The 27,489-nt window shown below is 40.8% G+C and overlaps 4 protein-coding genes across 6 annotated transcripts; 2 read left to right on the top strand and 2 right to left on the bottom strand.

Annotated features, from left to right (window-relative positions):
• Nucleotides 1-510: 510 nt before the first annotated feature.
• Nucleotides 511-7,317, top strand: LOC122659941 (U-box domain-containing protein 44-like). Its single transcript, XM_043855098.1, has 4 exons — nt 511-810; nt 1,742-2,310; nt 2,413-2,722; nt 5,381-7,317. Exons 2-4 carry the CDS (start codon nt 1,756-1,758, stop codon nt 6,955-6,957), a joined length of 2,442 nt encoding a protein of 813 aa, XP_043711033.1. The 5' UTR covers nt 511-810; nt 1,742-1,755; the 3' UTR covers nt 6,958-7,317.
• A 728-nt stretch (nt 7,318-8,045) lies between these two features.
• LOC122659942 (pentatricopeptide repeat-containing protein At2g17525, mitochondrial) lies at nt 8,046-10,048 on the bottom strand. The gene has a single exon (XM_043855099.1). The coding sequence runs from the start codon at nt 9,960-9,962 to the stop codon at nt 8,076-8,078; it is 1,887 nt and encodes a 628-aa protein (XP_043711034.1). The 5' UTR covers nt 9,963-10,048; the 3' UTR covers nt 8,046-8,075.
• An 896-nt stretch (nt 10,049-10,944) lies between these two features.
• Nucleotides 10,945-13,115, bottom strand: LOC122659943 (F-box/kelch-repeat protein At5g42350-like). Of its 3 annotated transcripts, none has more exons than XM_043855103.1 (2): nt 12,927-13,115; nt 10,945-12,893 (listed from the first exon to the last, which is right to left on the bottom strand). In XM_043855103.1, the coding sequence occupies exons 1-2, from the start codon at nt 13,002-13,004 to the stop codon at nt 11,166-11,168; spliced, it is 1,806 nt and encodes a 601-aa protein (XP_043711038.1). In that variant the 5' UTR covers nt 13,005-13,115; the 3' UTR covers nt 10,945-11,165. The 3 variants fall into 3 exon arrangements, with proteins under 3 accessions (XP_043711038.1, XP_043711037.1, XP_043711035.1); XM_043855102.1 differs by having other exon boundaries at nt 10,945-12,897; nt 12,931-13,115; XM_043855100.1 differs by having other exon boundaries at nt 10,945-13,115.
• A 4,422-nt stretch (nt 13,116-17,537) lies between these two features.
• On the top strand, nt 17,538-24,512 carry LOC122659952 (probable protein phosphatase 2C 27). The gene is made up of 4 exons (XM_043855117.1): nt 17,538-17,940; nt 18,148-18,342; nt 18,798-19,003; nt 23,667-24,512. The coding sequence occupies exons 1-4, from the start codon at nt 17,743-17,745 to the stop codon at nt 24,223-24,225; spliced, it is 1,158 nt and encodes a 385-aa protein (XP_043711052.1). The 5' UTR covers nt 17,538-17,742; the 3' UTR covers nt 24,226-24,512.
• The last annotated feature ends 2,977 nt before the right edge of the window (nt 24,513-27,489 follow it).

Below are 27,489 nucleotides of genomic sequence, written 5' to 3'. Positions count from 1 at the left end.
ACAGTGATTCGAGGAGCCATTTTTTAGTTGAAAACTTTAACTCGAGTCGCGATTTGAGAAAAGCTTGACAGTCCTTTGATTGCATTCAAACGCCACTGGTGAATGTTGACCAGAGAGAGAGAGAGAGTGTGTGTGAGAAAAATGCCGGTTGGATTTTGGTTAACCCTTCACAAATGTGAAAACACCCAAATCGCGCCAAGCCGCCATTTCTATCAGTCTTCTGAGTTTTTACAATTTCTGTAAAAATTTTATCAGGTTTGATTTTATTCTTCTTCTTCTTCGTCCAATTTGGGTTCTTTCTCTCATTTATTTATTTATTTTTTTCTTGTAATAGTGACGGCTGAAGCTGGGTGATTTGGATGGTTGTGGCTCCACACCTTCGCTTTCGTCAGTCTTTTACGTCTTCTCTCTCTTTCTCTGGTCTCTAAGTCTATCTATCTATCTGTATCTTAATGTGAATAGAAGACCATGGGATTTAGAGTCAAACCTTCACAATTTCTTTTACTTCAATTGTTTGTTGATTTCTTCTGCACTCACGTCTCCGGCTCTCTTTCTCCCTCTTGTCTTCGTCGCTTCGTCCCCACTGTTTTGGCACCGAAGAGTCGTAGCAGCTCTAGGACCCTAAACTCAACTTTCGAACCCAGTCAACCAAAATCATCACTTGCTTCACGCTCCAACCACTGCATCTTTGGGTGGGTTCTTGTTCGTTCTACACGCGAAGAGCTTGCAGTTATGGCCTACGAATAATACTCATGAATTCAAAATTAGGGTTTTTCGAGACATATCTTCTGATTTGAAGAATATTTCGAGGTATGCTTTGGTCGTTTATACTTATCTTTCATGGGTTTCATGATGCTTTAGTTACGGTTAGGGTTTCTGCAATTCTTCTCCTCTCTCCCCCTCCCCCCCTCTTTTCCCCTTTCACGATTTCTCTGTTTCATTATTCCTCTGTGTAAAGCAGTTCTTCTCCAACGCTAGCTTTAATTAACCTTGGTATCTCACATTTTGGGTTGAAACTGAATTAGATTACTTGCCTTTTGTTATTCTATGGAATTGAATTCTAAGTTGCCTGGATTCCTGTTGCTTTTGATATTTAACCGTGAGTTCCAATTCGGAGTTCGGAGCGGTTTATTAGACCTAATAAGGTTTCTGGTAGGGTGGGTGAGGAAGACACAGATGAGGCACTGTCAGTATATCTTGCAGTATATTACAAAGATCTTGTAATGGCTGTGAAACTTAATCTTCTTATCTAGGATGACCTTCGAGTTGTGTTGCCCATTTAACTGAATTCCTTTCAGTAGGAACGTGGTGCAATATTTGTTTCAAATTAAGCAAGGGGATGATTTCAGTGTTAAGAGTTATGATTAAGTCTTTGACATTGCATACAGCCCAATAAAAAATTAACTATATTTGTTCTCTTAGAAACTAGAGTTCCATATTTTATTTCCCTTCTCTGTCTTTCTGCTTGTTCAGGGAGAACTGAGAAGCCTTAATTATCTTCATCCTTCCATTTAGATTTTTGTATATGTTTCTATAGTCTAGCCGACCCCATTTAGTTGATATAAGGCTGAGTTGAGTTGAGTTGTATATGTTTCTACAGTGGAGGCAAATTGATCAGAAGTGAAGCAAGTGAAATGGGCCATCTAGTGCTTGATGTTTATGGCACTGACAGATATTTTTCTGCACAAATTTGTTAGTATACCTGATCTTGAATGTGTTATATATTTTTTGATTGATGTAGGCATTCCTTTAGAGATGGCTGAAAGCTGGGATGCAAGTTTTGACCCTGGTAGCCAGTCTGATGAGAGCTACCAGTTGGATAGGACACACATTGAGCCTATTTATGATGCATTTGTTTGTCCTCTCACAAAACAAGTAATGCGTGATCCTGTTACCTTAGAAAATGGGCAAACTTTTGAGCGAGAAGCAATTGAAAGGTGGTTCAAGGAATGCAAGGAGAGTGGAAGAAAACTTGTTTGCCCATTGACACAAAAAGAGCTCAAAAGTACTGATCTGAACCCTAGCATGGCTCTACGTAACACAATTGAGGAATGGACAACGAGGAATGACGCTGCACAGCTTGATATTGCTCGCAGAACGCTCTCTCAGGGAAATCCAGAACATGATATTCTGCAGGCCTTGAAGTATATCCAGCACATCTGCCAGAAGAGCAGATCAAATAAACATGTCGTTCGAACTACAGGGCTAATATCAATGATTGTTGACATGTTGAAGAGCAGTAGTCGGAGAGTACGGTGTAAAACTCTAGAAACTCTACGTATTGTTGCAGAAGAGGACTCGGATAATAAGGTTGTCTGCAGGTTGCTGGTTTTCTTTGTAGAGTTCCTTACATCATCACAGAGATGAATATCGGTACTTCCAGTTTTCTCAACAATTTTTCTTCTTTTACAGGAAGTGATGGCTGAAGGAGACACCGTGCGCTCAATTGTTAAATTCTTGTCTCATGAGCAGTCCAAGGAGAGGGAGGAGGCTGTATCTTTGCTATATGAGCTCTCAAAGTCTGAAGTTCTGTGTGAAAAGATTGGTTCTGTCAATGGAGCAATTCTTTTATTAGTTGGGATGACTAGCAGCAATTCAGAGAATGTACCGACTGTTGAGAAAGCAGACAGGACCCTGGAAAATCTGGAGAAGTGTGAGAAAAATGTGTTGCAGATGGCTGAAAATGGTAGATTACAACCTCTTCTTACGCGTATTCTTGAAGGTGCTTCTTCCATCTTTAATCTTTCTCATTTCCTTGCTTCTTGCTCTCCTAAGATGAATCCACACGACTGTACCATGTTTCCAATAACAATTTTGAAAATTTCTTCGCTCTTATTTTTGAAAATTAAAGTGGGACATTAATGTAGCCCAGTCACAAGGAATACTTTGATCGATTCTCAGATTTGCAGGAAATTTCAGAATAATAAAATACAAAATCAAGAAATCGAAGAAGAGAAGAAGAATATAGGGTAGTCCCTCTCAGACTTAGATCTCTCACGGTCTCACCCACGGCCTTTCATCGTATTTTAGTCTCTCACCAATGGCATCTCACCATAAAGCACAAAGCTATTTTTTCCCTCTCAATCTCATTAATCATTTTTGTGTACAAGGTTGTAGCCCCTTACAATCTTATATAGAAGACTTGAAAACAGACTTAAAACATTAAAAAAGAAAAGCCTAACTCAACCCTTAACTAACAAGGTAACATAAACTAAAAAAAGGAAAGAAACGGACTCAAAATAAGACTCTAACTAAACTAATGGAGTAAATTCCGTTTTCCTACTTTCTACCCATTAAATTGGTCCATTACAAAGAAAACCCATGGGATCAAAGGCCCAACACCAACGTAACCCAACCCAAACTTATTTCCAATAAAATAAGGCCTCTAGGTGGCTTGTCTGCATCAATTCTCCCCTGCTTGGAAAAAAAAATCTCGTCCACAAGTTTGGTAGAGATGTTGAATCAGACTTGTACAATCATTCTTCCATGGGAAATAGAATTCAGCAAACCATTGACTCCATCTGTCATCCCTCCATGGCTATGATACCAAATTGGTTGGGGGGAGGGGAGTTAGGTAGGAACAACTCTAAAACCCTCCCGGATAGGATACCAAGTCAAAACCCCACTCAGATTGAAACGCAAAACTTGATTGAAAACTCAAACCTCTTGGAATAACACCAAACTCTAGGAAACAATAGTTAATAGGAAGGATAAGAACCCCCTCAAAAGATGGGAATGATCCGATTAGCAGTTTGGGAGTAATTTGGAAAACCATGATCTTACGAGCGGAGATCCCAGAAAGAGTGAAACTGAAATTAAATCCAATCAAGCCAATGGATTCCCCTCAAACTTGGATCAAGTATGAATCTAGGTAAGACTAATAAAACCCCCAAGATTGAAACTCAATCAGATGGCTAGATATGAAATAATTAGGGAAACAAAATTCTGAATTCCCAAATGTGCAGGTTTAGAGTGCTTTTAAGTAGCAGTCAAATAACAGAACCAAAGGACTCCAAACTCAGGTCGAGTTTAGGTCAGAGGGTGTCCTTTAACTCCTCAAAGTTTCAGGGAAAACAGAAGAGGGTTTTGGGTTTTACAGATCAAACAATAGGTGATGAAATAACTCTGAAAACAGAGCACCCGGTTGAACAATGAACCAGAAATTAAACTCAGATACAGGCTTATGGCCCTGATAATTGGGGGTTGATTATATAGTAAGACAACTCTTAAACTTCTTGAAATCTGGATTCAAACGAGATCAGCAACTAACAATAACAATCAGTGAACTAAAACACAGATTTGTTGGTGGTAAACAGAGTATGGGAGAAGAAGAACTCGAAGAACTAGACCTATCTCAGGTCGGGGTCTCTCAGCCACTGTCTTACAGTCTTTTAAAGCTCAACAACAGTCAGTAATCTCAATTCAATAATCTGTAACTTGGCTGAACAGCCTTACTAAGTATTTACAAGTTCAAAGCAAAACTCCTAATCCAACTCAGAATCTGAAAAACCAACTCCTACCATGAATAGGAGTTATTTCAATGTTGTTGGAATTAAAAATCAACTTAAGTAATATTCCTAACACTACTAGGAATGGAAATAACTTAAACAAGAAAATGAAAAAAAAAAACAAACAACTAAATAGCTCATGCGAGCATAAAGAGAACCAGCCCAACCGGCTGGTATAAATTAGGACCAAATAGGCCCAAAATAGGACCTCGGATCAAGGTCCAACTGCTGCCCTCTTCTTCCTGCAGCTGTAGTGTAACCCTGTATGTCTATCTAGTATCTACATCAGACATATTCACAGATACTCAACTTAGAGATATCACTAATGTATCCCAATCCATTTTTTAATTTGCTTCTAGAATAATTGAAGATGTGACTGCCACGGAATAACACAGTGCCTGTCAGTAGTACTAGTTATCATCCTCTTCTAGTTACTTGTTAAACTGCCTATTCTGCACTTTTATTTCTTAGAAGCCGCACCAAAGAACTGGACCTCGCTCTCCCTGGTTGGGTAGTATTTTATCAGTGTCAGTTTGGATCAAAACATGAGTAACACCTAAATGGTTGTTGCAAAGAAATCATCTGAGTATCATTGAACCACTTGACCAAAAACTAGTTTATTACGAGGGAAAAGTCTCTCTGAGCAAGCAGGCATAGGCTACACCAGTGCTATCTCTCTCCTGACACTCTCTCTCTTCCCCCCTCCCCCCTATGGATGAACCATGTCCTGTGCTTGCCATTGGCTGGATCCCCGACCCTGTCGACTCAGAGAACCCTCTCTCGTTATTAGAATCATGCACTAGAGATATTAATACAGTAAAAATTCTTCCATAGCAATTTCTTTTTCCTCACCACAATGGGAATTGACACAGGTCCCCCTGAAACAAAATTGTCCATGGCTGCATTCCTCGGTGAGCTGGTTCTGGGCAATGATGTCAAACTCCATGTGGCCAAAACTGTTGGATCATCATTGGTCAATATCATGAGAAGTGGCAATGTGCAGTCAAGAGAAGCTGGCCTGAAGGCTCTCAACCAGATTTCATCATGTGAGGCAAGCGCTAAGGTGCTTATAGAAGCGGGGATTCTTCCCCCACTTGTCAAGGATCTCTTCGCTGTTGGTGCTAATCAACTCCCCATGAGGCTGAAAGAGGTCTCTGCAACAGTTTTAGCCAATATTGTGAGCTCAGGTTACGACTTCGACTCCATTCCGCTTGGACCTGTCCATCAGACTCTGGTCTCAGAAGACATAATACATAACCTGCTACATCTCATTAGCAACACTGGTCCTTCCATTGAGTGCAAGCTTCTCCAGGTCCTTGTTGGACTAACTAATTCCCCCACCACAGTTCTGAATGTAGTAGCCGCCATCAAAAGCTCTGGTGCTACCATCAGTTTGATTCAGTTCATTGAAGCTTCACAGAAGGAACTGCGTTTGGCTTCCCTGAAACTCTTAAAGAATCTGTCACCCAACATGGGTCAAGAGCTGGCTGATGCCCTACGTGGTACCGCTGGTCAGCTTGGTACCCTGATCAAAGTCATCTCAGAAAACAATGGGATCACAGAAGAGCAATCAGCTGCCATTGGTCTGTTAGCTGACCTTCCAGAGAGGGACCTGGGTCTAACCAGGCAGTTGTTGGATGAAAGTGCCTTTGAGTTGGTCATATCCAGGGTTTTCAGTATTCGGCATGGATCTACCCGGGGTAGCCGATTTGTGACTCCATTTCTGGAAGGTCTCGTGCAGGTCTTGGCAAGGCTCACGTTTGTCTTAGCTGATGAGCCCAAAGCTCTTGCTCTTGCTCGTGAGCACAATCTTGCTGCATTGTTCACTGATCTGCTTCAGTCAAATGGGCTTGATAAAGTACAGATGGTGTCTGCCATGGCCTTAGAGAACCTCTCGGAAGAGTCCAAGCGCCTGACAGTGCTGCCAGAATTGCCAAAACCGGGATTTTGTGCTTCAATTTTTCCATGTTTTAGCAAGCCGTCAGTGACCACTGGATTGTGTCCTCTCCACCATGGGACCTGTTCAATGAAGGAGACCTTTTGTCTTTTGGAAGGAAAAGCTGTTGGAAAGTTGGTGGCATGTTTAGACCATACAAACGAGAAGGTAGTTGAAGCTGCGCTTGCAGCACTTTGCACGTTGTTAGATGATGATGTCGACATTGAGCAAGGGGTGACGGTTTTGTGTGAGATGGAGGGAATCAAGCCAATACTCGAAGTCTTACGTGAGAAAAGAACTGAGATCCTGAGACAGCGAGCTGTCTGGGCTGTTGAGAGGATTCTGAGGAATGAAGAAATAGCATATGAAATATCTGGTGATCCTAATGTGAGCACTGCACTGGTTGATTCATTCCAACATGGAGACTATCGAACTCGGCAGATTGCTGAGCGTGCTCTAAAGCATGTTGATAAGATACCAAACTTCTCTGGTATATTTCAGAAAATAGGGTAACCTCTCACACATCCCCTCCCACGAAGGGTGGTGATGAATTTAAGGGCCTTTTCTTTTGCAAATTCCGAAAATATACCAGAGGAAATTCAAGGCGTGTTTCTAATTTAAATTGGTGTGCCAACACTCTCGTCATTCCTGGATTCCATCTTTGTCCATATTGATTAGTTTTAGAATTTTCCATCTGGGGGGAAGGGGGCGCTGTTGCAAGTGGCAGGGTAAAAATATGTTCATTTGTTCTTCTTAAGTTGCATTTGTAGAGTTTGCCATGATAATCGTACATATATTGCTGTGCACTAGTTAAGTTGAACTGGTGTCAAAAAGTTGAATTTAATGTTCTGTTTCCACTTGATTGCCTTCAAATTTCAATCACATTTTCAAGACAATATAATGCCAGATACAACGCTAAGCAGGATTCAATCTCTCTATTGATCATAGTGGGGATGTTCTAATGTTAGAACTTAGAACCCCAATGAGGCCATGCCATTGTTGCCAATACATTGTTGAGGTAATGAGGACATCTGGCTTTCTCTCATCTTCAGGATTGTGGCTATATCTCTACACAAGTTGGAGGTTGGCAATCTCCCCAATTTCCACTCTAGCAATCAGATATATGTTCCATCAGTTAATTGAGAAGAAATCTACTTGACAGCAACACAGAGTCTATACAAAAGCCTGCAGTACTGTCCCACTCTTTCAGCTTTCTCTTGTGATTTCCACGAATGTGCAAGATTGAGTGTAAGAGAAGCAACCAGTGTACTTTGGTAACTACACTGCAAAATGATGTACCCACATGGACCATAACTCTATTCAGATTGCAATCAAGTTGGTCGACCATTGCTGAAGAGAACCATAGCAAGTTCTGTTTCTTTGCTGCACTGCCACTTTCTGAGCATTCTCTTGCTGCTCTCCCTTATATATGCAAGATTGCATGAGATCAACAAAGTACTTCCCAGATGCAAATGGTGTAATGTTTTCACCAGAAAACCCAGCATAGGCTCTTGTCTGCCCATTAATGCATCCTTTAGGCGCTATCTGATCTCAATAATAACAGTGATCTGTTCAAATGAATGCAAATTGTCTCTTTCATGAAGAAAAAAAAAAAGGAATGCAATTCGTCTCTAATACTTGACTAAATCTGATAATATGTCATTGCTTTCAATCCATGTTTTCTCTTGAATCGAAGGATGCAGCAAGGAGAGCCATGTAGAATAATCAGGACCAATGCCCTTTTCAACCATTTGCTGAAGAAGCCCTAAAGCTCTCAGGTTATCCCCTTTACTACATAGAGCATCAATCAGAGGATTGTAGCTCCCTGAATCAGGAAGGCATCCTCTCCCAACCATCTCCTCCATGAACTTTAAAGCAAGCCCCACTTTGCCTTGCCTACAGAATCCACTGATGAGAGCATTAAATGTTGATGCAACAGGGAAATAACCATGGCCAACCATCTCATCAATCAGGTTGAATGCTTCTCGTATGTCCCCTTTTTTACATAAACCATCAATTAAGTGCTTGTAGACCAGAGCACTGGGTACACCACCTTCCTTGACCATCTGATCATAGACCCTTTTCCCTTCCTCAAAACTGCTTTCCTCGCAGAACCCCAATATCCTCAAGCTCCTATCAACAGCTCTAGGAAAAGAGCTTTCCATCTTGGTGAGGAAATCAAGTGCTTTGTCCAGGTGGTTTTCCTTATAAAGACCATAGATGATGCTGTTATAAGGACTAATCTGAACCCCAGTTCCCCCTCTACTCTCTTCCATTAGCTCCAAAATCTTGAACCCATCTTCCATCCTACCCCAAGAACACAAGCCCAAGATCAATGTATTGTATGTGACAAAAGTTGGGCTGATCCCATCGTTTCGCATCTCACGACACAAATCAAGGGCTGAATCCAAATTCCCAGAATCACAGAAACCAGATATCAATTCATTGTATGTGTTTGCATTTGGAAGACAGCCCTTGCTCTCCATCTCTTTCAAGAACCGGCATCCAACCTTTGCTTTTCCCAATTTACAAAACCCTCTAATCAAGGTGTTGTAAGCCACAGCATCAGTTTTGCCACCTTTCTCCTCCACTCTTTCCAAAACCTCGACAGCTTCTGTGACACGACCTTCGCTACAGAGGATTTCCACCACTTTTGTGACTGTAACAACATCAGGAACAAATCCCAGATTGAAGCTCTTCTCTAGCAGCACTAATGCTTGAATCAGATCGCCATCCTTACAATATGCCGATATCAAAACGTTAAAAGTAACTTCATTAGGCTCAAACATCACATTCATCAAACTCCTAGCTCTCCCGACCTTCCCATTCTTGCAGAGAGCATGAACCAAAGTATTATAAATCACGATATTCGGTGTGATACCTCGAGATTTCATCAATTGCAGAAGCTTGAAACCATCAGCAATCCTATTCGTCAAACAGAGGCCCTTCATCAAGATTCCATAAGTGTAATCATCCCCTTGAACTCCACATCTCATCATCTTCTTCCTATAAAAGTCCCTCGCTAAATCAATATCTTCCTTAACAAGAACATCCAGTATGGAGTTGAAGATTTTCAAAGATGGTTCTATCTGATATCGAGAAACCAAGTCAAGTACCTTGGTTACTTCGCGAATCATCCGAGCCCGACCAAGTCCTCGAACGATTGTCACGAAGATGTCTTCATCCGGAGGTGAACCAATTGAGCTCGCCATTTCGTCAAGCAGCTCCTTTACAGTTTCAAATCGACGGAAGGCGCATAACTTGTGTATCAAAGCCTTGTAGGTGGATTGGTTGTGGGTGAAATTCGAGATCTTGGCGGCCCATCTGAAGGTTTGAAGGGCTTGGGAGGCCGATTTCTGATCAAAGATGAGATGGGCTATGTGTTGATGCGTCGGGACCGAAACTGATGAACTGGGTCTTGATTGAAATTGGAGGAACAGGAACCGGAACCGGAACCGGAGCCTCAAATGGGCAGCAGAAAAGATGGGAAGGTTCGCAGAAATGGAGATGTTGGGCATGGATTAATGGATGATCAGCTAGGGTTTTGCCAACGGTCGAAGGTCTGGTTTGAGTTCGTTTCTTACAGATAACATTACTGAGTTGAGTTACAATTAAGCAGCTCTCTGACTTCTGAGTCCTGGTTAGTTTATTAAAGGGCGTTTATTTTGCCACGTGGCAGAAGATCAAAAGATCAGGCCTCCCAGGTTAGATAGGTCCCACCAAGAAAAACTATATACACCCAACATCGGATTCGGCTCAGGTAAATGGATTCCATCTGGGTGGTTTGCGCTTTGCAGGAGTACGAGATTGTACATTTGTGGGACCCACCAAACATCATAGACAATGATCGGAAGATCATAACCAATGGATCTTCCTCTGTAGGTTTGAGGGACCAATTCTACGGTTTTTGGGAACGATTCCGTTCTAAATACGGGTTCAATTCGACCCGATTCGAAATTTAAAATTCTTGGGATGGGATGTCATTATCTACAGAATTTGGTTCCTTCTTTTAGCTGAAAGAAATGGTATGTGGGAGCTAACGGTTGGTGTATGGCATGCCTCAATGAAGTGTGGAATTTAAGTTTAATGTGTCAACATATTAGGTTCTTTAGTTTAGCCAATAGAGCTGATTGTTGTTGGACTGAACGCTGAATACCCAATGGCCTGATGGGGAGAATGCTCTACACGGTTCACATTTTACAGACTGATAGCTACAACACATGCAGGATGGCTTGCTGATCAGCCAAACCAGAAACCAATGTGATAGAATTTGGAATTTTGGACTACCATTCCACCAAATTCTTTTGAACAAAGCACCTTGCCTCAAGCTATCAGAAACCTGGCATGAACCCAGAACCCAGAACCCTTCAGGAGCTTTGAAGTGCTGGACTTGAATTTGCTTAGTAAACTGCAGTCCATATTATCATATTACAGCCCAAATTCAGATTTAACAATAAGCACAACCATAAGAAGTTCAAAACCAATGAGAGAGAGAAACTTAAAAATAGAATCAATTTTATTCAGCATTGATCAATTTACATGAAAAGCCAAGGAGGGGAAAGAGTCCTTGTTAAGAATCTGAGTCAAACGCTACAAGCATGAAGTTGCCAAGATACAAAGGTCTACATGGAAAGTTGAAACAACTGATATTAGGAATGTCAAGAATGTCCACTGGATACAGGAACTCTCTGCATGACTTGCATAGTTGATCACCAAGTGTTTCAGAGATGCAGTACAGCCATTGACTTTGTTAAGCATGACGAAGCATCCAGTTCATGTGCCACGTGCTTCTTTGAGATACGAGTCCACTTCAAATCTGAACCAGAGACATCACAAACAGTCAGGAAGTCCAACACTTGACCAAATATCTTGAACATCTCAATCCCAAATATCCAATTCCCGTGGGATACAAATGCACCATTCCAGTCCATGGGAGCATCTGGATGTCTAGATACCTCCTTCCAGTTAAGAAATGTGAGATCTAACTCCCATAGCTTCCTAACAGCTTTATCCCGCCAACCCATATGACAATCCTGCTCGCACCAGGAGACAGAGAGCATGAAGAGGCGACCATTGCATGAAATGAGTTTTGGGAAGTAATCATGAAGACGAGGATGAGGTAACTCAGTCTGGATTCCAACCCAAATACCTCTTTCTAAGTCATAGGCAGCCAGCTTGTCAGTCTCAGAACAAACATAGAACATCCCATTACAAACAACACCAGAACAGACTACTCCAACATATCCAGGCAACCTGGGAATGTCCATCCATTTGTTTGTTACTGGATCAAATATTTCCCCAGAATTCAAAGGCTCATCCCATGCTCCCAGCCCACCTACAGCAATCAGAATAAACCTCCCATCCTCATCCAGGTTGGAGTGACTGCTTTCTTGTTTGACAAACTTGCATGGCTTTCTATTGGATTCTACTGAAGCTTTATCTTCACTAGAAGAATCCCTAAGATGATGTCTTAGTGAAAGCCTGTGAGGATCCTCGTAAACATTAGATACGCCACCTACCCTTGACCTGGACAAGCACTGATCTGGCCGGTTTGACTGGCATCCAAAGATGGGCCAATTAGAACCAACACGGAAAACACCTAAAATGGGAGCTGACCTTGCATGTTTCATTGGTGCTACTTTATGAAACGATCTAGTTAAGGGGGTGAATGCTATTACCCCTCTATGAGTCTTGAATGAAGTCTTATCAACCTTCCCAAAGTTAGTCAAGCTAGAACAACCTCCAACAACGAAAACATCATCTCCAATGCTGGCAACAGAGAAAAGAAACCTTCCTTTCAGAATATGAGCATTAATTTTATGCCATTGATCAAGGGAAGAATCTAGTGCATGTATGTGCCCTGAACAGTAACCATCCTTCACAACACCAAAAAGAAAGACCCATGGGCTACGATACAAACCTTCACGCCTCATCTGCATAAACCGGCGAGTTGTAGTTAGGGATCTCCATTTCTTGCACACAAGGCGAGCAGTCATGAGGGTGCTCAGTGGAAGCCTCGCCAAGCACATTTCTAGAAGATCATCTGGAAGCATAACGTTAATTCCACCATTTAATGGTGACTCTTCAAGTTCTCTGTTTTTTCCACTATTCCTCTTCCAAAACCTCTCTGTCACCCCATACGAGAAGCAATCAATCCTAGTCTCCTCATTGCCACAAATTGCTTGGTGTCTTTTGCCTTCTTCATCTGTTATTGACTTCCTTCTACAAATCACATCCCCAAATTCCTCGCATGTATCAGCACCCACTTTGCAACCACCACCCCTTCCATATAAGCCAATGCATCTTGAAGAAATTCTCCTTTGATATCCTTCTTCCTCCTCATTTCCTCTGTGATTCTTTTTCCCCAATTTCTGGCTAACATTTCTTACAAGGCATTTTGACACAGTGAGAGCCCCGAAATCCTCTCGAACAGATGCTTCCCCAACCACTCCATCAACTACGTTTCTATGATCAGTTCCTCTTCCAGAATCATTGCAGAGGAGAGCATTCTTACCATGAGAACATGATCCCTTGCATTGATTAGTGCCCGCCATCTCCATAGCTCATGAACCCCACACCCTAATCCTTATGTCCGGAAACAAATTCTCTGTTAAATGATAGCAAAGTGGAACACAGGGTCAATTGCAGAGGAGGTATTTAAGATAACAGAAGTAAACATGTGAAACTCCAACAAATAAGAAAACTCTATTTTTCTAAAGTGCAGTGAGTGTGATGACACTCATCCAGTCTTAAAGCATTCATTCAGCAACCAATTTAGTTACCACTTACCAGAACCAGATCGCTAAAACATGGTTAGCAGAGAGGATCTGTTCCAGCCTACCAGACTGAAGAGCGTCACGGTATCGAATGAAATTAATTAATAAAAAAAAACATTCATTTCTAATGTGATTCAACAGCTACAAGTACAATCCAGTGATCGAAGGAAAACGTAAACCAGATTCCAGGAACATAACCTCGAATCTTAATAATAACTGTTCTGGGTCGAATCAAACTACAGTATATCAAGAATCTTAAGTGAAATTCAACATGAAAATTGAAAACTTGCCTTATAGATGGAGAGAGAGGAACCAGATAAGCTTAAAGCTCATATCACCCGATCTGTCCAACTTTCCCTCGGCGAAATTAGGTTCACTCGTTCAATGCTGACGATTGAACTTCATCAGAGTGGAATCAAGTTCCTTCGACAGCTCTGTATGAACATCGAAGGAGAAGAACAGGTAAGGTTTTGCAGAAAATCAGGAGCCGATATCTAGATTGTCTCGTACTCTTCACTCTTATTCATAGCGTCACTCAACTCGGAATACTAAAGCAAAGAATGAAAGCTACCAAAACAATCATTATTGGAGCAAATGGAGCGTCTTTTTCTCTCATTTTTTCCAGGGCAGAACGACCCTGACGAAATTTTGCTGCGACACTTGTAGCAGGAATGTTTCTGCTACAAGACTGGCAGTCAAAGGAAATAGGATCTTAAAGGAATATTTTAGAAAATACTAAAATTTAAGAGGATATTTTTGAAAAGAGGGAAGTGAATCATTCTATTTCCTTGGCTGCTAGCCTTTGTAGCAGGAACATTCTTGCAACAAGTGTAGCAGCAAAATCTTTTCCAGACCGACCCCATGTGAGAGCAACTCCATTCGTTCTGATTAAGAGACTGATCAAGATTCGTCGTTTTGGAACATGTGGTGAACTTTGGATATCATATATTCTGATCTGAGGAATATGAGCAGAAATAGAGTTTATGCTTCATGATGTAGTTTTACTTATTAGTCCCCACATCTGAAGTTATGAAGTACAAGAAGCTTTTGGTTGTTGGGTTCTATCAAACAATTAAAAAAAAAGTAGAAGGAGTTTTTGGTTGGGTTCTTCAACTACTACACTCTATTTTAATGTATTGGGCATTTGGAATATGTTGTTGGTGAAACCAACTCTTAGATGGAAAATGTTGTAATTAAATCAATCACATGTTAAGATTTGTGTTCCACCCCCTCTATGGTTTCCTATATTAGGATTTAGGAGAGAGTTCTCTCCGAAAATGACATAGAGGAACACACCAACGAGATGCGACAAAATAGTATCATATATAGGAGGCACAGTGAATAAGAGTATCATATATATAGACCATATGAATTTTTATTTTTTGATTCTAGACCATATGAATTGTTGGGTTTTTTTTTTTGTTATCAATTTCCCCAATTTATTTTTACCTCTCTTTTCACTTCCTTCTTTTCAAAGGGAAAGAGAACAATACCGGGTGCGCTGCCCTTGCACCCAGACATAGGGGCGGGCAAAATAAACGTTACGAAAAATTTCACCTTTCCATGGTGTGTGGCGGTCATTTCACCCGCCCATAAGGGTAGCGCACCACATGCACCTAGGTAGCGTTCTTTCTCCCATTTTCAAAATATCAATTTTTTTTAATGGAAGCAAAAAAATTAGGAAAGTAGTTTTTTGTCTGGGAGTGTGGCCTACACCAGCACTCCCATGTGTCTATCTCTCTCCTCCTTAAAACAAGGGGGTAGAGGTGTCTTTTCATATGGGGAGGAGAGAGATAGACTCATGGAGTCATGGGAGTGCTGGCGTAGGCCACGCTCCCGAACAGAGAACTTTCTCCCAAAAAATTAATAGGGAAAATAAAAACTACCTAGTAGCATGTGGTGAGAGGCCCCTGTGCTCAGACACAGGGCCTCGCGAAATGGCCGCCCCACCCTTAAGAATTTTCGCCTTTTGATGGGGGCACGACGGTCATTTCACACGGCCCTTGTGCTCAGACACAAGACCTCGTGCAATGGCCGTCCTACCCCCAAAAACTTCCACCTTTCAATGGGGGCATGACGGTCATTTCACACGGCCTATGTACCCGGGTTCGAAACATGAAAACAGTCTCTCCCGTGAAGCAAAAGAAAGGTTGCGCATTGATGAACCAAATTACTATCGACCAGTGAAATGATGACATGTAGAAACATCTAGGATGAGGTCGACCCAAGCTGACCTGAGCCAACCCTCAGATCATCCATCTAGCTCATCACATCTGTCAGATGCTAGGCCAACCCGAGCTGACCTGAGTAGACCCTCAGATCATCCATCAAGATCACCACACCTGCTAGATGCTAGGCCGACCTGATCTGACTTGAGCCGACCCTCAGATCATCCACCCAGATCATCATACCACTTGTTAGGTGCCAGGCCGACCCGAGCTAACCCCAGTAACCTATCTGGTTAAGAAGGGATCACACATTCACACCTTCCGCATGACCTCCAAGCCAATAGGTGTCCAACCTGAAGAGCGCCACATATACAAATCTAGGACACCTCGCAATGGTCTACCATCATAGGATTTATACACGGATCTATCATCCAAATTCTATAAATAGCAACTCCAAGCCAAGTAAAGGGGCCAATTCATTTTCTATTTTATCTACCTTGAAAATTAATTGTTGCAAAAGGTCTAACTTAAGCATCAGAGTTACTTCGTTAGTTCAAGACTGACACTCTGCTAAGCTTTGTTCTTTTGTGTAAGTCAGCTCGGTCACAAGAGAGCTCGGGCAACATGTATATTTGGCATTTGCAAACCCTATAGTAGCAAGAACCTCGTACACTGGGACACTCTTTTTTATCAAGGGATCGATTGATATGATATTGATACAAATTACCTATATCAAGCCGAATCAAATGGTTTTATCCTCAATTTTGAGTTAAAAAAATTTTATTTTTTAGATAAATTTCACCGATACAGATCGACCAGTACCGGTTTTAAAAACCAATGATGTCAAGCTATCGTTTTGGATTGGGCTGGCCACTGGTGGGCCATGTCTGACTTGCCGGACTTGCAGTAGATCCACATCCACCACAACAAACGCGACCTAATCCTCTTCAAGCAAAGTTCGATGACGACCCTAGAGAGGAACCAAAGTAACTGAAATTACAAATATGGGCTGACGATAGTCTTATCTTTCTTCTAATTTGGTAGGCATTTTCGTCATTTCAGGGGACTTCTTTTTTCAATCCTAACAACCAAATGGGAAAAGGGTTACTGGCTTGCCGACTTCTTTACTTTATGCAGAACAATGTGCAGAAAACAGTTTGTTCTCAGCCACAGAATCGCTCCGGTCCAATATAAACAAGCCACGTATTCTGCACGTTGGATTATATTTCGCAGTTAACGGCCGTTAACTGCCCAACTTTACCATCATCGGGAAGAGCGGGAGAAGGACGAGGTAGGAGTACGACGGTAGGATCCACCAATGACAGCATGATACCGTCCATTATCCACAGGCGGAGATCCGACGTCTGGAAAAACGCCAGCTGTACTGTATCATAAACAAAGTCAACAACTCAAAGGCCATCTGGTCACTAAGAAGAATCGGGAGGGGACACGTGTCTGTATCTAGCAACCGGAGAATCTGGGACGTCGATTTCCAATCATGTAAAATGGAGTCAGCCTTTTTTCTTCCTAATCTTTTTCTTTCTTAAAAGCATTCGTTTCTGCGTCTCTCTCTCTGCTTCTATATCTCTTTCTCTCTCTACTTCTCCATTTTCGTCTTCCAGACTTCCAGAGATCTTTTTAGGGTTTCTTCGACGCCTGACAAGAGAATTAAGGCAAGTTTATATAATCTCTGTCGCTGATCCCTTGGAATCTGATGTTGTGGCTATTCGTGTGCTGTTACGGCTGCAAATTTTGAACATTCAGAAATATATTTGTATTGCGTCGTTTCTCTTGAATTATCTGGTTTTTCCTGAAGTTACGGGGTTTGCTTGATTATTTTCGAATTGTTTGAGTTGGATCCGGTGTAATTTTGGTTAGATAACTTTCTAAGGATAACTGGATTTTGTGATACTCTGAATTCGGGAATTAATGAGATTCCTTGATCTGATGGAATTGAAGGATATGGTGTTTATGGCATTTGTTCTTCTAACTACCTTCCTTTTTGGGTCGGATTATATCGGGAATTAGTGAAGAGATCAACAATTTGACTTGTTCCGTTATCAGTCTCAGGGGACTTTGGTTGGGGATCTCCAGGATTGGCTGGGCTGGTTACTTATTAATTTTGTGATGAGATTTCACACGGCTGTTTGATATCTTAAGTTAGTTGAATTTCAATTAATTAAGGTTAAAGTACTTAAGGCTTGTTTTGGGAATCATTTCTTCCCTTCAGTCAAACTGCGGTGGAGTTTGGTGTTTGAGGGTATAACTTATAACAGTCGTCCGGGATTACAGGGTTAGAGAAAGGTCTTCGGGTTTGGCGTTTGTTTGAAGGAAGTGAATGTTTGGGAAGAAACATGGCTGCAGGAACTGATCTTTCGCCCCCATTTACCGTATTAGAAGGTGGGTACAGTAAGGACAATGGGCCTTCCATGGGAGATGAGAATTCCGAGATGTCTGAGAGTTTGAAACAAATGAAGACCGGGAAACCTCCACGGCACCTCTCTGTTATGCGGCATTGTGTGAGCTCTGCTCGGTTGGCCACATCTGAATGGGTGAGTTGTGAGGATTCCTAAATAGCTTTATGCTTTCTTTTCCTTTGAAGTTTTTTTAAAAAAATATATATATTTTCAATATCAATTCCTTCATCTTCATTTTGGGCTGAATCCTGTCTTATCCATATTCATTGCTTCTCTGTCTACGTTTTATGGAATCTCACTACCAATTATTAAAGTAACCTTTCCCTCCAACCTTCTGTCCAGGAACTAGATATTGGCACTGTGGGAATAAAGTCACCATCAGACGCAAAATCTGGGTTTTTACCCATATTTCGTTCTGGAAGCTGTTCTGAGATTGGACCAAAACAGTTCATGGAGGATGAACATACGTGTATAGATAACCTTGTTGAACATCTTGATGCGAACGGGAACTTCCCTTCTCCAGGAGCTTTCTATGGGGTAATTGATTACTTTTATTACAAATTGAGGCATTATGAGTTGGCATTCATCTTCATCTGCTAAGACATTTAAATTGAATCCTGAATTCTTAATTATCTTTTTAGGGTGAACAGTCTCACTATTGTGGTATTAATTCCCTATATGCTAGTTTATTGGGCCGTGGGTTCCTCCTATGTTGGATGCTTAAAAAATGCCCAACCTAATGATTAACCATCCATCTGGGTCTCTTTCTGCACCATTTGGAATGACATTATTGATTCACTTGATGGTTTAAGAATTTATGTGCTATTTTATTTTTGGGCCACATCCAATGCAGTAGGCATCCGTCTAACTTCTGATGATTAGCATTTGCTGGCAAGCCCTCTATATCTCCTTATGCTTGTAATCTTCAGTTGATGGTATCATTTCAATAAATTCTTTTATGTAAGCTAAGGTTTTTTGGTTTATTTTGACAGGTGTTTGATGGGCATGGTGGTTCAGATGCAGCATTATTCATTAGAAAGAACATTCTTAAATTTATAGTTGAAGACTTCCATTTTCCAGCATGCATGGAGAAGGCTATTAAGAGTGCTTTTGTGAGAGCTGACCATGCTTTTGCTGATGCCCATACTCTTGACAGTTCCTCTGGCACCACAGCTCTGACAGCTCTTATTTTTGGAAGGTAAGGACTAGAACTGATTTCCAGCTTCAACTCAACACTCCTCCCCCTGCCCCCCCCCCCCCCCCCACACACACCCTCACTGGGGAAAAAAAAAAAAAGGAAGAAGAAGGAACCCGAGGGTTTTCAGTTTATTATTGCCACAAAGTTTTCATAGAAAATGTGGACATTTGTGGGGCTTCTTGTGAAAGCCAACTTGTAAGATTTTAAGGAAAACTTGATACTTATGATGCAAAGACTGCCATTATGACTGTAGTATCCATCCACATACCTACCAAATTAGCAACAATAACAAGATGATAGGATCCTATCACACAACCAAAAAAACAAAAAACTTTAAAAAAATGGGAGAACTCCCAACACAAAAAGTTTGCATAGTTTGTCCATATTGAATCTATACTCCAGTTAATCTGTGTTGGGCAAGTTCTTATTTGTTATATATCTCCTGCTATATTGGATGGGTATGTACCCCTTGCTACCGCTGCCACATAAAACATCAGTTTTATGGGAATTCATAAAGGATCCCTAATATGGTTATAATCACTTAGGCAAAGTTGTCAAGACGGTGGAAGGGTGCCTAAACACATAGGCGACAAGGCGCCCCCAAGTGTTATTTTTTATTTCCCCCCTTTTCTAACATTATTTAGTATGCTACAATGTATACCATATATCATCAAAAATCAACATTAAGCCTCCTCAAGTCATCAAAAATCAACATTAAGCCACCTCAAGTCATAAAAAATCAACATTAAGTGACATCAAGTCATAAAAAATCAACATCAAGTCATCAAAAATCAATATTAAGCCACATCAAGTCATCAAAATCAACATAGAACTAGAAGACAATAGAACTGAAGAAGCAAGCTTTTGGAAGTTTGAAACAATCAAATCATACATTTAGTTTATACTAGACCCACATTTGGTTTATACTGTTCTTAGGAAATATGATCTTATGTATAAGTAATAAATTGCTCTCAATTTAGAGAAATGTTCTTGCTCTCTAAGACGTTTGACTAGTCAAATGATTTTATTTTTACATGAGACTTTTCGTGTTAGGTAGAGCACAAACCAGCTTTCCAACAAATCCAAAATTGCTTAAATCTGATTTATATTGAAGAAGTTATGTTCTAGTCAAACCTTATTTGGTATGCACGAATGCTGTCAAAATCGCTCTGAATGTATTTTTTTAGATATCAAAACAAATTAATATTTTACCGCACTTTTGGTTTTTAGCAATGTTTTACCATATTAAGATTTAGCCCCCGTTTGTTTAGAGGGGTTTATGGGGTGGGAGAGTTGTGGGATTACTGACGGGTGGGTCCCATGTGTTTGGAAAAGTAAAAGTTGATGGATTACTATAACATTCCATGGGAAAGTTCCAAAATCCCACCTATTTCGTGGTACTTTGTAAAGCCAAGGGGTGGAAAAATTATGGGATTTGCAATGCCATGTCAACAGACAATGATAATGATTATGTTCCCTCCATTATCTCAACATTCCCACCCCCTTGCAAACCAACAACCTGGGGTGGGATTGTTGAAATGCCGTGTCAGCATTTTACCACAACTTTCCCACCCCTTGCAAACTATTCCGCTAAACAAACGGGGCCTTATAGAATTTTTAGATTTGAGAAAAACCCCAGCATTTGAAAGTTGAAAATTTCACCTACTGCCGAAAATCTAGTTTTTGTTCTTGAACTAGGGGTTGACTTTTTATCCTATTGGAATTTATTTTTTAACTACTTTTATTGGATTCAAATAGGGGAATATTTGCTTATTTATGAATAATATCTTAAGTAAATGAAAAGGCCAAGGCGGCGCCTTGACAACTATGCACCTAGGACATTAGGGTTTAGAAACCCACAGAAATTTCCAGAATCGCATGAAAGTAGGAACCAGATTCAAAGAAAACTCAATAACAGAATCAAAGAATCAGATATGATTGAAATTGCGGTCAAATACTACTCTAATATAGGAGTACATACAAAAGTTTCAGCAAGATCAGATGGTCTGATTCTGAAATCTGACAGAATTTCACTCAAAAAAGGAATCTTGTAAGGGCCTATTGATTAGAAGGGTTTTGATGGGGTGGGATTTGAGGGGTAGAATAGTTGTGCGGATTTTCCTAAAAACATGGAATTTTAACTTGTTTGGATATCCTGGGCGGGAGATGGAGTAGACAAAAAAAATATGTCAGAATTTCTTGTCGGCCTACGTATTCTTCCACCCCACTAAATTTTCCAGGGAAAGCGCTACTGTGCGATGCCTGTCTGGCCTGAAGAGGTTGCAGCGGCTGGGCTCAGCCAAGGCTATGGCTTGCTAGAGAGAAAGGAGATGGGATCAGCCAGGGCTATGGTTAACGGTGAGTCTCATCCCCTCTGCTGCTTCATCAAGCCTTCTCTCTCTCTCTCTGCATATCTCTTCCCAACACTTTCCCCCACTCTGCTTCCTCCCTTGAACTTTGGAATGTACCTCGCTAGCGGAGAGAATGAGCAAGCTAGCAACGGATAGATTTTAAAAACCAAATTAAACAAAAAAAATTCAAGTTTTAGTTACAATCTCAATCAATACATCTGTGAATGATCTGCTCAAGCAACAACAAAACCCAAAAGTGGAGGAGGAGGAAGTAAGACTAAGCAAGGGAACCAAAAAGGGAAAATCAAATAAACGCAGCAACCCGTTTCCTGACGAATTGCTTCGCTAAGAGCTCATGAGGAGGGATCCTGAGATCGTCGTCGTCATTGTCTTCATCGTCAGGCCACTGTCATTAACTCTCCTGCAACTATCTCTGTAATCCTTCTTAAGGGTCTTCGACCAGTCCGGCAGCGATGAGGAAGTCACTTCAGCAGATTTCTTCGAGACTCGAACTAGGTATCATCATTTTCTTCAATTCTGGGGGTGATGCTATTGTGTGTGCGTGATTTGAAGTCCAGATTCCGCTTCGTGGAATTTACGTCTCTCTCTGTTTTTATTATTTCATACACACTTCGTCGTCGTCCTCTTTCAGACTCCAAATAATCAATCTGGAACAGAGCATCTTCTCCAAGAACACATGATTCCAGGAATTTATCTCTCGCTTATTTGCTTGCGGTTCGATGGAAACATGGTTCCATCGGAGCTTGCAGTTGCCTTTGGAACGAAGCTGGAGATTATGAGCCCTAGACATTGTGCAAGCAATGGACTCCTTTGCTTCTCTCTCCTCGCCAGTGTCTTCTTCCTCGGCCCTACTCTCTCTCTCACTCCTGCAACCTAACCAAACAACTTTTGGGGTGGAAAAGTTAATTTTCCCTTAATATTACTTTCCCTGTCTTTCACCCCACCTACAGGTGGGTCCCATGCCCGCAAGAATCCCACCCCATACTCCCCATCAAACAACCGGGGGCCTATCAGAATTGTAGAACCAGAATAAGGGAATTTAAATAAATCAACAAAGAAATATCAGAATTAAACCCAAAGCCGGTCGATGGCCTAGAATATTTAGGGGAATATTGTATTAGAATATCAAGCACATCCAATGGTTGGATCATCAGTTAATGAAGAATCCTAATAGAGATAGGATAAGCTCATAACTGATAATTGACAGCAGAAACAGAAACTTTATTTCAGCAACTTAGAAAGATAAAGAAGATGGAAAGGAAAGAGGATATGAACTGGGAATCACCATCCAAGGCCTAGGCTGGAATCACCACCAACCCAGCTGTTGAATCACCACAGAACTTGAGGAATCAAAGCTTTCTTTCGTTGTAAAAATTATGTGGGCTCTTTAAAGCCTTACATTTTTAATAGAAACTGATAACATAATTACAATAGGAAAGAAGAAGTAAAAACAATATAGTTAGCATCCTCTAATTGGAGTTCTTCCTAAATAAAACACTATCCTAACTAAATAGGTAGAATAGGTGTCACACAAGGTTAAAACTCTATCTAAAGTAAGGAAAAGAGTTCTATTTATGGAAGACTGTATCATATCCTTAACAGCCAAGTGAATGACAATTGCTTAATAAAATAAAACAACTCAAACTAGCCTAATAAAGTAAATCCCGTATTCCTACCTCCTACCCATAATTTAGGCCCATTAAAGTGACCTATTACAATGAAAACCGATTGGACCAAAGGCTCAACATGTATAGAACCCAAATCAATGTCTATTTCCACTAAAATATGCCTGCTTTTGCCGATTTATCTGCATCAATCCCAGTCCAAGCAGTGGACTTATCTGGATGCGCATATCCTTTCTGAGTTGGGCAACTGGAATAAGGATTTCTTGTTGACATTCCAATACATGTTGCATGTGTTCTGCTGGCTTGAACCACCATATGTTGGTTGTAGCAAAATTTCTTTTAAACTTGCATGTCATTACAATTCAGTCTAGGTTATTTGTTTCTTTGATTGTCTGCCCTAGTTCCAATTTTCCAAAAGAGCTGGGTTGGACAATTAGTCAGATCATGAAAATATGTCAGCACTATTCTGACCATCATCTTGTTGAGTTCTTGCTCCCTGCTTGTGAGCCAGGAGTGCAGTCTCAAGAGGCACGGTGGTTGTTTAGAAAAACAATACATTGTCTTCTAATTGTTGACTTATTGGTTGGTAATCCCCCCCCCCTCTTCTTTCTGGTGGACAGTACATGAGGTTTATTTGTGATATGACATTTACAATCACCTGTGCAGGAACATCCTGATTGCCAATGTTGGGGATTGTCGAGCTGTGTTAGGTAAACGCGGAAGAGCAATTGAGCTCTCCAAAGATCACAAACCAAATTGTACATCTGAAAGACTAAGAATTGAGAAACTGGGGGGCATCGTGTACGATGGGTATCTTAATGGCCAATTGTCGGTGGCACGGGCCCTTGGAGACTGGCATATGAAGGGTGCCAAGGGGTCAGCATGCCCCTTAAGTGCCGAGCCAGAGTTGCAGGATACCATTCTAACAGAGGAAGATGAGTTCATGATAATGGGCTGTGATGGGCTGTGGGATGTAATGAGCAGCCAGTGTGCAGTGACAATAGCGAGAAAAGAGTTGATGCTTCACAATGACCCGGAAAGATGCTCCAGGGAACTGGTGAGGGAGGCACTAAAGCGTCACACTTGTGATAATCTGACAGTGATTGTGGTTTGTTTCTCCCCTGAACCACCACCTCGGATAGAGATACCTAATTTGCGGGTCCGGAGGAGTATATCAGCTGAAGGGCTGAACTTTCTGAAGGGGGTTTTGGACAGTAATGAGTGATACAAAAGAAGGATGTTTGATGGACTGTATAAAAATTTTAAAGGAAGGAATGGAAGATGAAATGAAGTTCACCACTGGTGGTGGTGTATCTGGATGGGTGGATATGGATTTTTCCAGGCTGATATGCTCCTTGGCCTTGGCTGTATTTTTAGTAAGTCTTCAACCTCATTCATTCAGGGTAATAAAAAATATGTCAAATGTAAAACATTTTTTGGGTTAAGAAAAAGCCTGTGCATCTGAATTAAATTATTTCTGTATGAAATCAATTGAAAAGGCCTTAGCTGTTTAATTGTAGTTCCTTGTTCCATCCAGCAGGTGAAGGTTTCTATGATTCTATCATCCTTCGCCGCTCTCTAACCTGGGAGCTTTCCTGGTGTATGATTGGACTCTTTCTACAATTGACAGATTGGTATAGTATTATACACACGTTCAACAAATTTATATCCCCTTCTAGGAAAGTCTTATGTTCATAAATCTATCTTCAAATCCGTTCTGTAACCTCTTTGTTCCTTCTTTACTTCTGGTGGTAGGGCACCCTCGTCACCTCATCCTGTGATCTAAATCATAAATCCTTCAATCCTTCTGTTATTTTTTCTTGTTGGAGCAGCTTTCCTGGACAGCTTATCCATGAAATCTATGGATTGTAGATCTATTAGTATAGTATATGATTGAGTTTGATTCTGAAACTTAATGCAGGCCAATCCTGACTATTCTCTAGATATTCAGGGGTTGGAAGTTTTACCAACACCCTTCAGACTTGGCATAATTGGGTTTGCAGCTCATAGATAATTGCTATCAACACCTTTCTTATTACATAATTGGGAAGCAGTTTTCTGTCCGGGAGTGTGGCTTACATCAGCACTCCCATGCGTCTATCTCTCTCTTCCTTAAAACAAGGGGACAGAGGTGTCTTTTCACATGGGGAGGAGAAAGATAGACTCATTGGAGTGCTGGTGTAGGCCACACTCCCGGACAGAGATCTGTTCCCCTACATAATTATAGGTGTGCAATCCATAGATTCCATGTTGTTCAGGCCATTTAGGAAAACTTTTGTTTTTCATAGAAAACCTCTTCTAATAACTGAAATATATCATTCATTTATGTTGATCTCCCTTCTTAAAGAAGTAATTAATAGGTTTTCACTTTAAAAAATAATGAATAATTGGGGTGGGGTGGATAAAAATCCTTTGCAGTGCTTAAAATTTTGTGGTGCCTTTGCAGTTCGGGTCTATAAACTCGACATGTGAAAGATGTTTCATCCAACAGTGCGAGCTCGAGCAGATTTGAGTCCTGAATGGTTTTTCCCTACTAACCATTTACGTTACTACCACTGAACAACAAGCCAAACATTGAAAGACATGTTGGCATGGGGTTTCGGCAAGTTTAATTCCATTTTCAATCTTTTTCAATAGAAATTGGTCAGCTTGGCATCCATACCCCAATAGCAAGGTTGAGAAGTCAACCAAGTCACTAGATATGGTGGTTAAATGTACATTATCAACTAACAAAATGCTTCGTGCTTCCCACTTCCCAGTTTATCAAAGTAGGTTTTCTCATTCACCCAGGAGGATCTGACGGTTGAGGTACATTAGCATGCTTCCATCAAATGAGTGAACTTTCCTTATTTTGGACTAAAATTTGACTATTAAAGTGTATGTGAGGTCCTCTATCACCTGGACTAACTCATGTATAACTAAGAGACAAATAGTCTCTACCCAAGAAAAAAAGTGATAAATAATGAAACGTTATACTTCATTAGGCATAGTGAGGCTTAGAAGGACTCATTTTGAAAACCCTCTTTTCCACTGAACTTAAAAAAGACTTTTGGGAATAAGAGGGATCATTATCCTCTCTGGTTCCCTGCCCGGAACAGTTTTCTGGTTCCTCTCATAGGGGGCCTAAAATGATGACCTAACCCCCCGCCCGAACACACTGTCTTAGTGAGGTTAAGTCGTTATTTTCGCCTCCCCATGAGAGGAACTGGACAACCCTACTGGGTAGAGAACTAGACAGGATAAAAATTCGAAATAAGAGGAAATCGAAAGTAAGGGTATCGATATAAAACAAGAATTGATACAGCTAATTAAAATCAAATCAAACCAAACTGAATGTTCAGTTTGGTTTTGAAAAAGTGAAATTTCATTCAGTCTGTTTTGGTGTTTGACTAAAAACCATCATCTTTATATTGAATGGAATAAATTGTAACCCGTGAACCAAACCTAAATCATATTCATAGAAAAAAAAGGATTACATATTCTAAATGCACATACGAAGTTAAACAATCCCTATAAGTAAAAAGTCCCAAAAAACAATAAGAATCATAATCTGCTCACTCTTTCCTTTATTCTTTCCTTCTACTCAAATCAAATCAGCAGATGAATCCAAAATAAAAAACCCTTACATCATCTTATTGGCGAGACATCCATGAAAGGCAAAAATGTCCGCCCTGTTGATGCTTTCTTTCGGATTCCCATCCCAACACGCCAAGAATGCAATTACCAAGCTCCCAATATGGAAATCTTCCCCAAAGAACAAGAAAATGTTTTTTTTTTTGGGTAAAGGTTTAGCAGCCAAGAAAAGAAACCATCTCATGTGCTCACTTTGAGACTTTGATGAGTGTTTCCATATCTTATCCCATTGTTCGTTCTGCTCTGTTATTAATCCATTTACATTTGGAATTACACCTCAATTTCCTTACAATTAATTAAAGTTGTAACAGCACTTGCTACGAACGAATCCGGAAAGTGAGTCTCTCAGACTCTGCATTTACGTTGTTCTTTGTGAACCTCTTCCCCTGTTTAGGCAAATTGGCCGCTACTTCACTTTGCGAGTCACTACTGTCTGCTCCCTTTTCAGCTTTTCCACTGAGACTCAGAGCAGTTTGAGAAAATGGATATCCAAACTTACAAAGAAGGGTCAAGGTAAGCAAACGTAACTTGAGAGTGTTTTGTGCTCTGCCTCTGCCCATGACTAAAGAAGCACTTGACGAAGCCTCTCGGAATTTAATTGATTTATTTATCCCCCTTCTACATGCACAAGAAGAGGGCATTCAGTTACAACCTTACAGGACAATCAAAACAGGGTTGTTTTACCTTTTTTCATCTTTCATGATAGATTGACTAACTTCAGCAAAAACAAAAAAACAATGGCATGAAAACAGTTGGAATAATTACATTAATAGTTGCATTGAAACTTATCTTCGTTCTGAAATTAGTATTGATAGTTATAGCTCCATTTCAAGTGGTAGCGACAATTACAGTGACA

Source organism: Telopea speciosissima, chromosome 4 (genome assembly GCF_018873765.1).
Source record: "Telopea speciosissima isolate NSW1024214 ecotype Mountain lineage chromosome 4, Tspe_v1, whole genome shotgun sequence".
NCBI classification, from domain to species: domain Eukaryota; kingdom Viridiplantae; phylum Streptophyta; class Magnoliopsida; order Proteales; family Proteaceae; genus Telopea; species Telopea speciosissima.
Note: the sequence above shows the minus strand (reverse complement) of the source record. Positions and strands in the feature narration are given on the sequence as shown.

What these genes read in the sequence shown, in the direction of transcription:
- LOC122659941 (XM_043855098.1), top strand. Translation starts at nt 1,756, where the DNA reads ATGGCTGAAAGCTGGGATGCAAGTTTTGACCCTGGTAGCCAGTCTGAT. An exon ending in AAGAGGACTCGGATAATAAG is followed by an intron (nt 2,311 to 2,412) that starts GTTGTCTGCAGG and finishes CTTCTTTTACAG; the next exon opens with GAAGTGATGGCTGAAGGAGA. An exon ending in TCTTACGCGTATTCTTGAAG is followed by an intron (nt 2,723 to 5,380) that starts GTGCTTCTTCCA and finishes GAATTGACACAG; the next exon opens with GTCCCCCTGAAACAAAATTG.
- LOC122659943 (XM_043855100.1), bottom strand. Translation starts at nt 13,004, where the DNA reads ATGGAGATGGCGGGCACTAATCAATGCAAGGGATCATGTTCTCATGGT.
- LOC122659952 (XM_043855117.1), top strand. Translation starts at nt 17,743, where the DNA reads ATGGCTGCAGGAACTGATCTTTCGCCCCCATTTACCGTATTAGAAGGT. An exon ending in CTCCAGGAGCTTTCTATGGG is followed by an intron (nt 18,343 to 18,797) that starts GTAATTGATTAC and finishes TTATTTTGACAG; the next exon opens with GTGTTTGATGGGCATGGTGG. An exon ending in ACAGCTCTTATTTTTGGAAG is followed by an intron (nt 19,004 to 23,666) that starts GTAAGGACTAGA and finishes TCACCTGTGCAG; the next exon opens with GAACATCCTGATTGCCAATG.
- LOC122659942 (XM_043855099.1), bottom strand. Translation starts at nt 9,962, where the DNA reads ATGCCCAACATCTCCATTTCTGCGAACCTTCCCATCTTTTCTGCTGCC.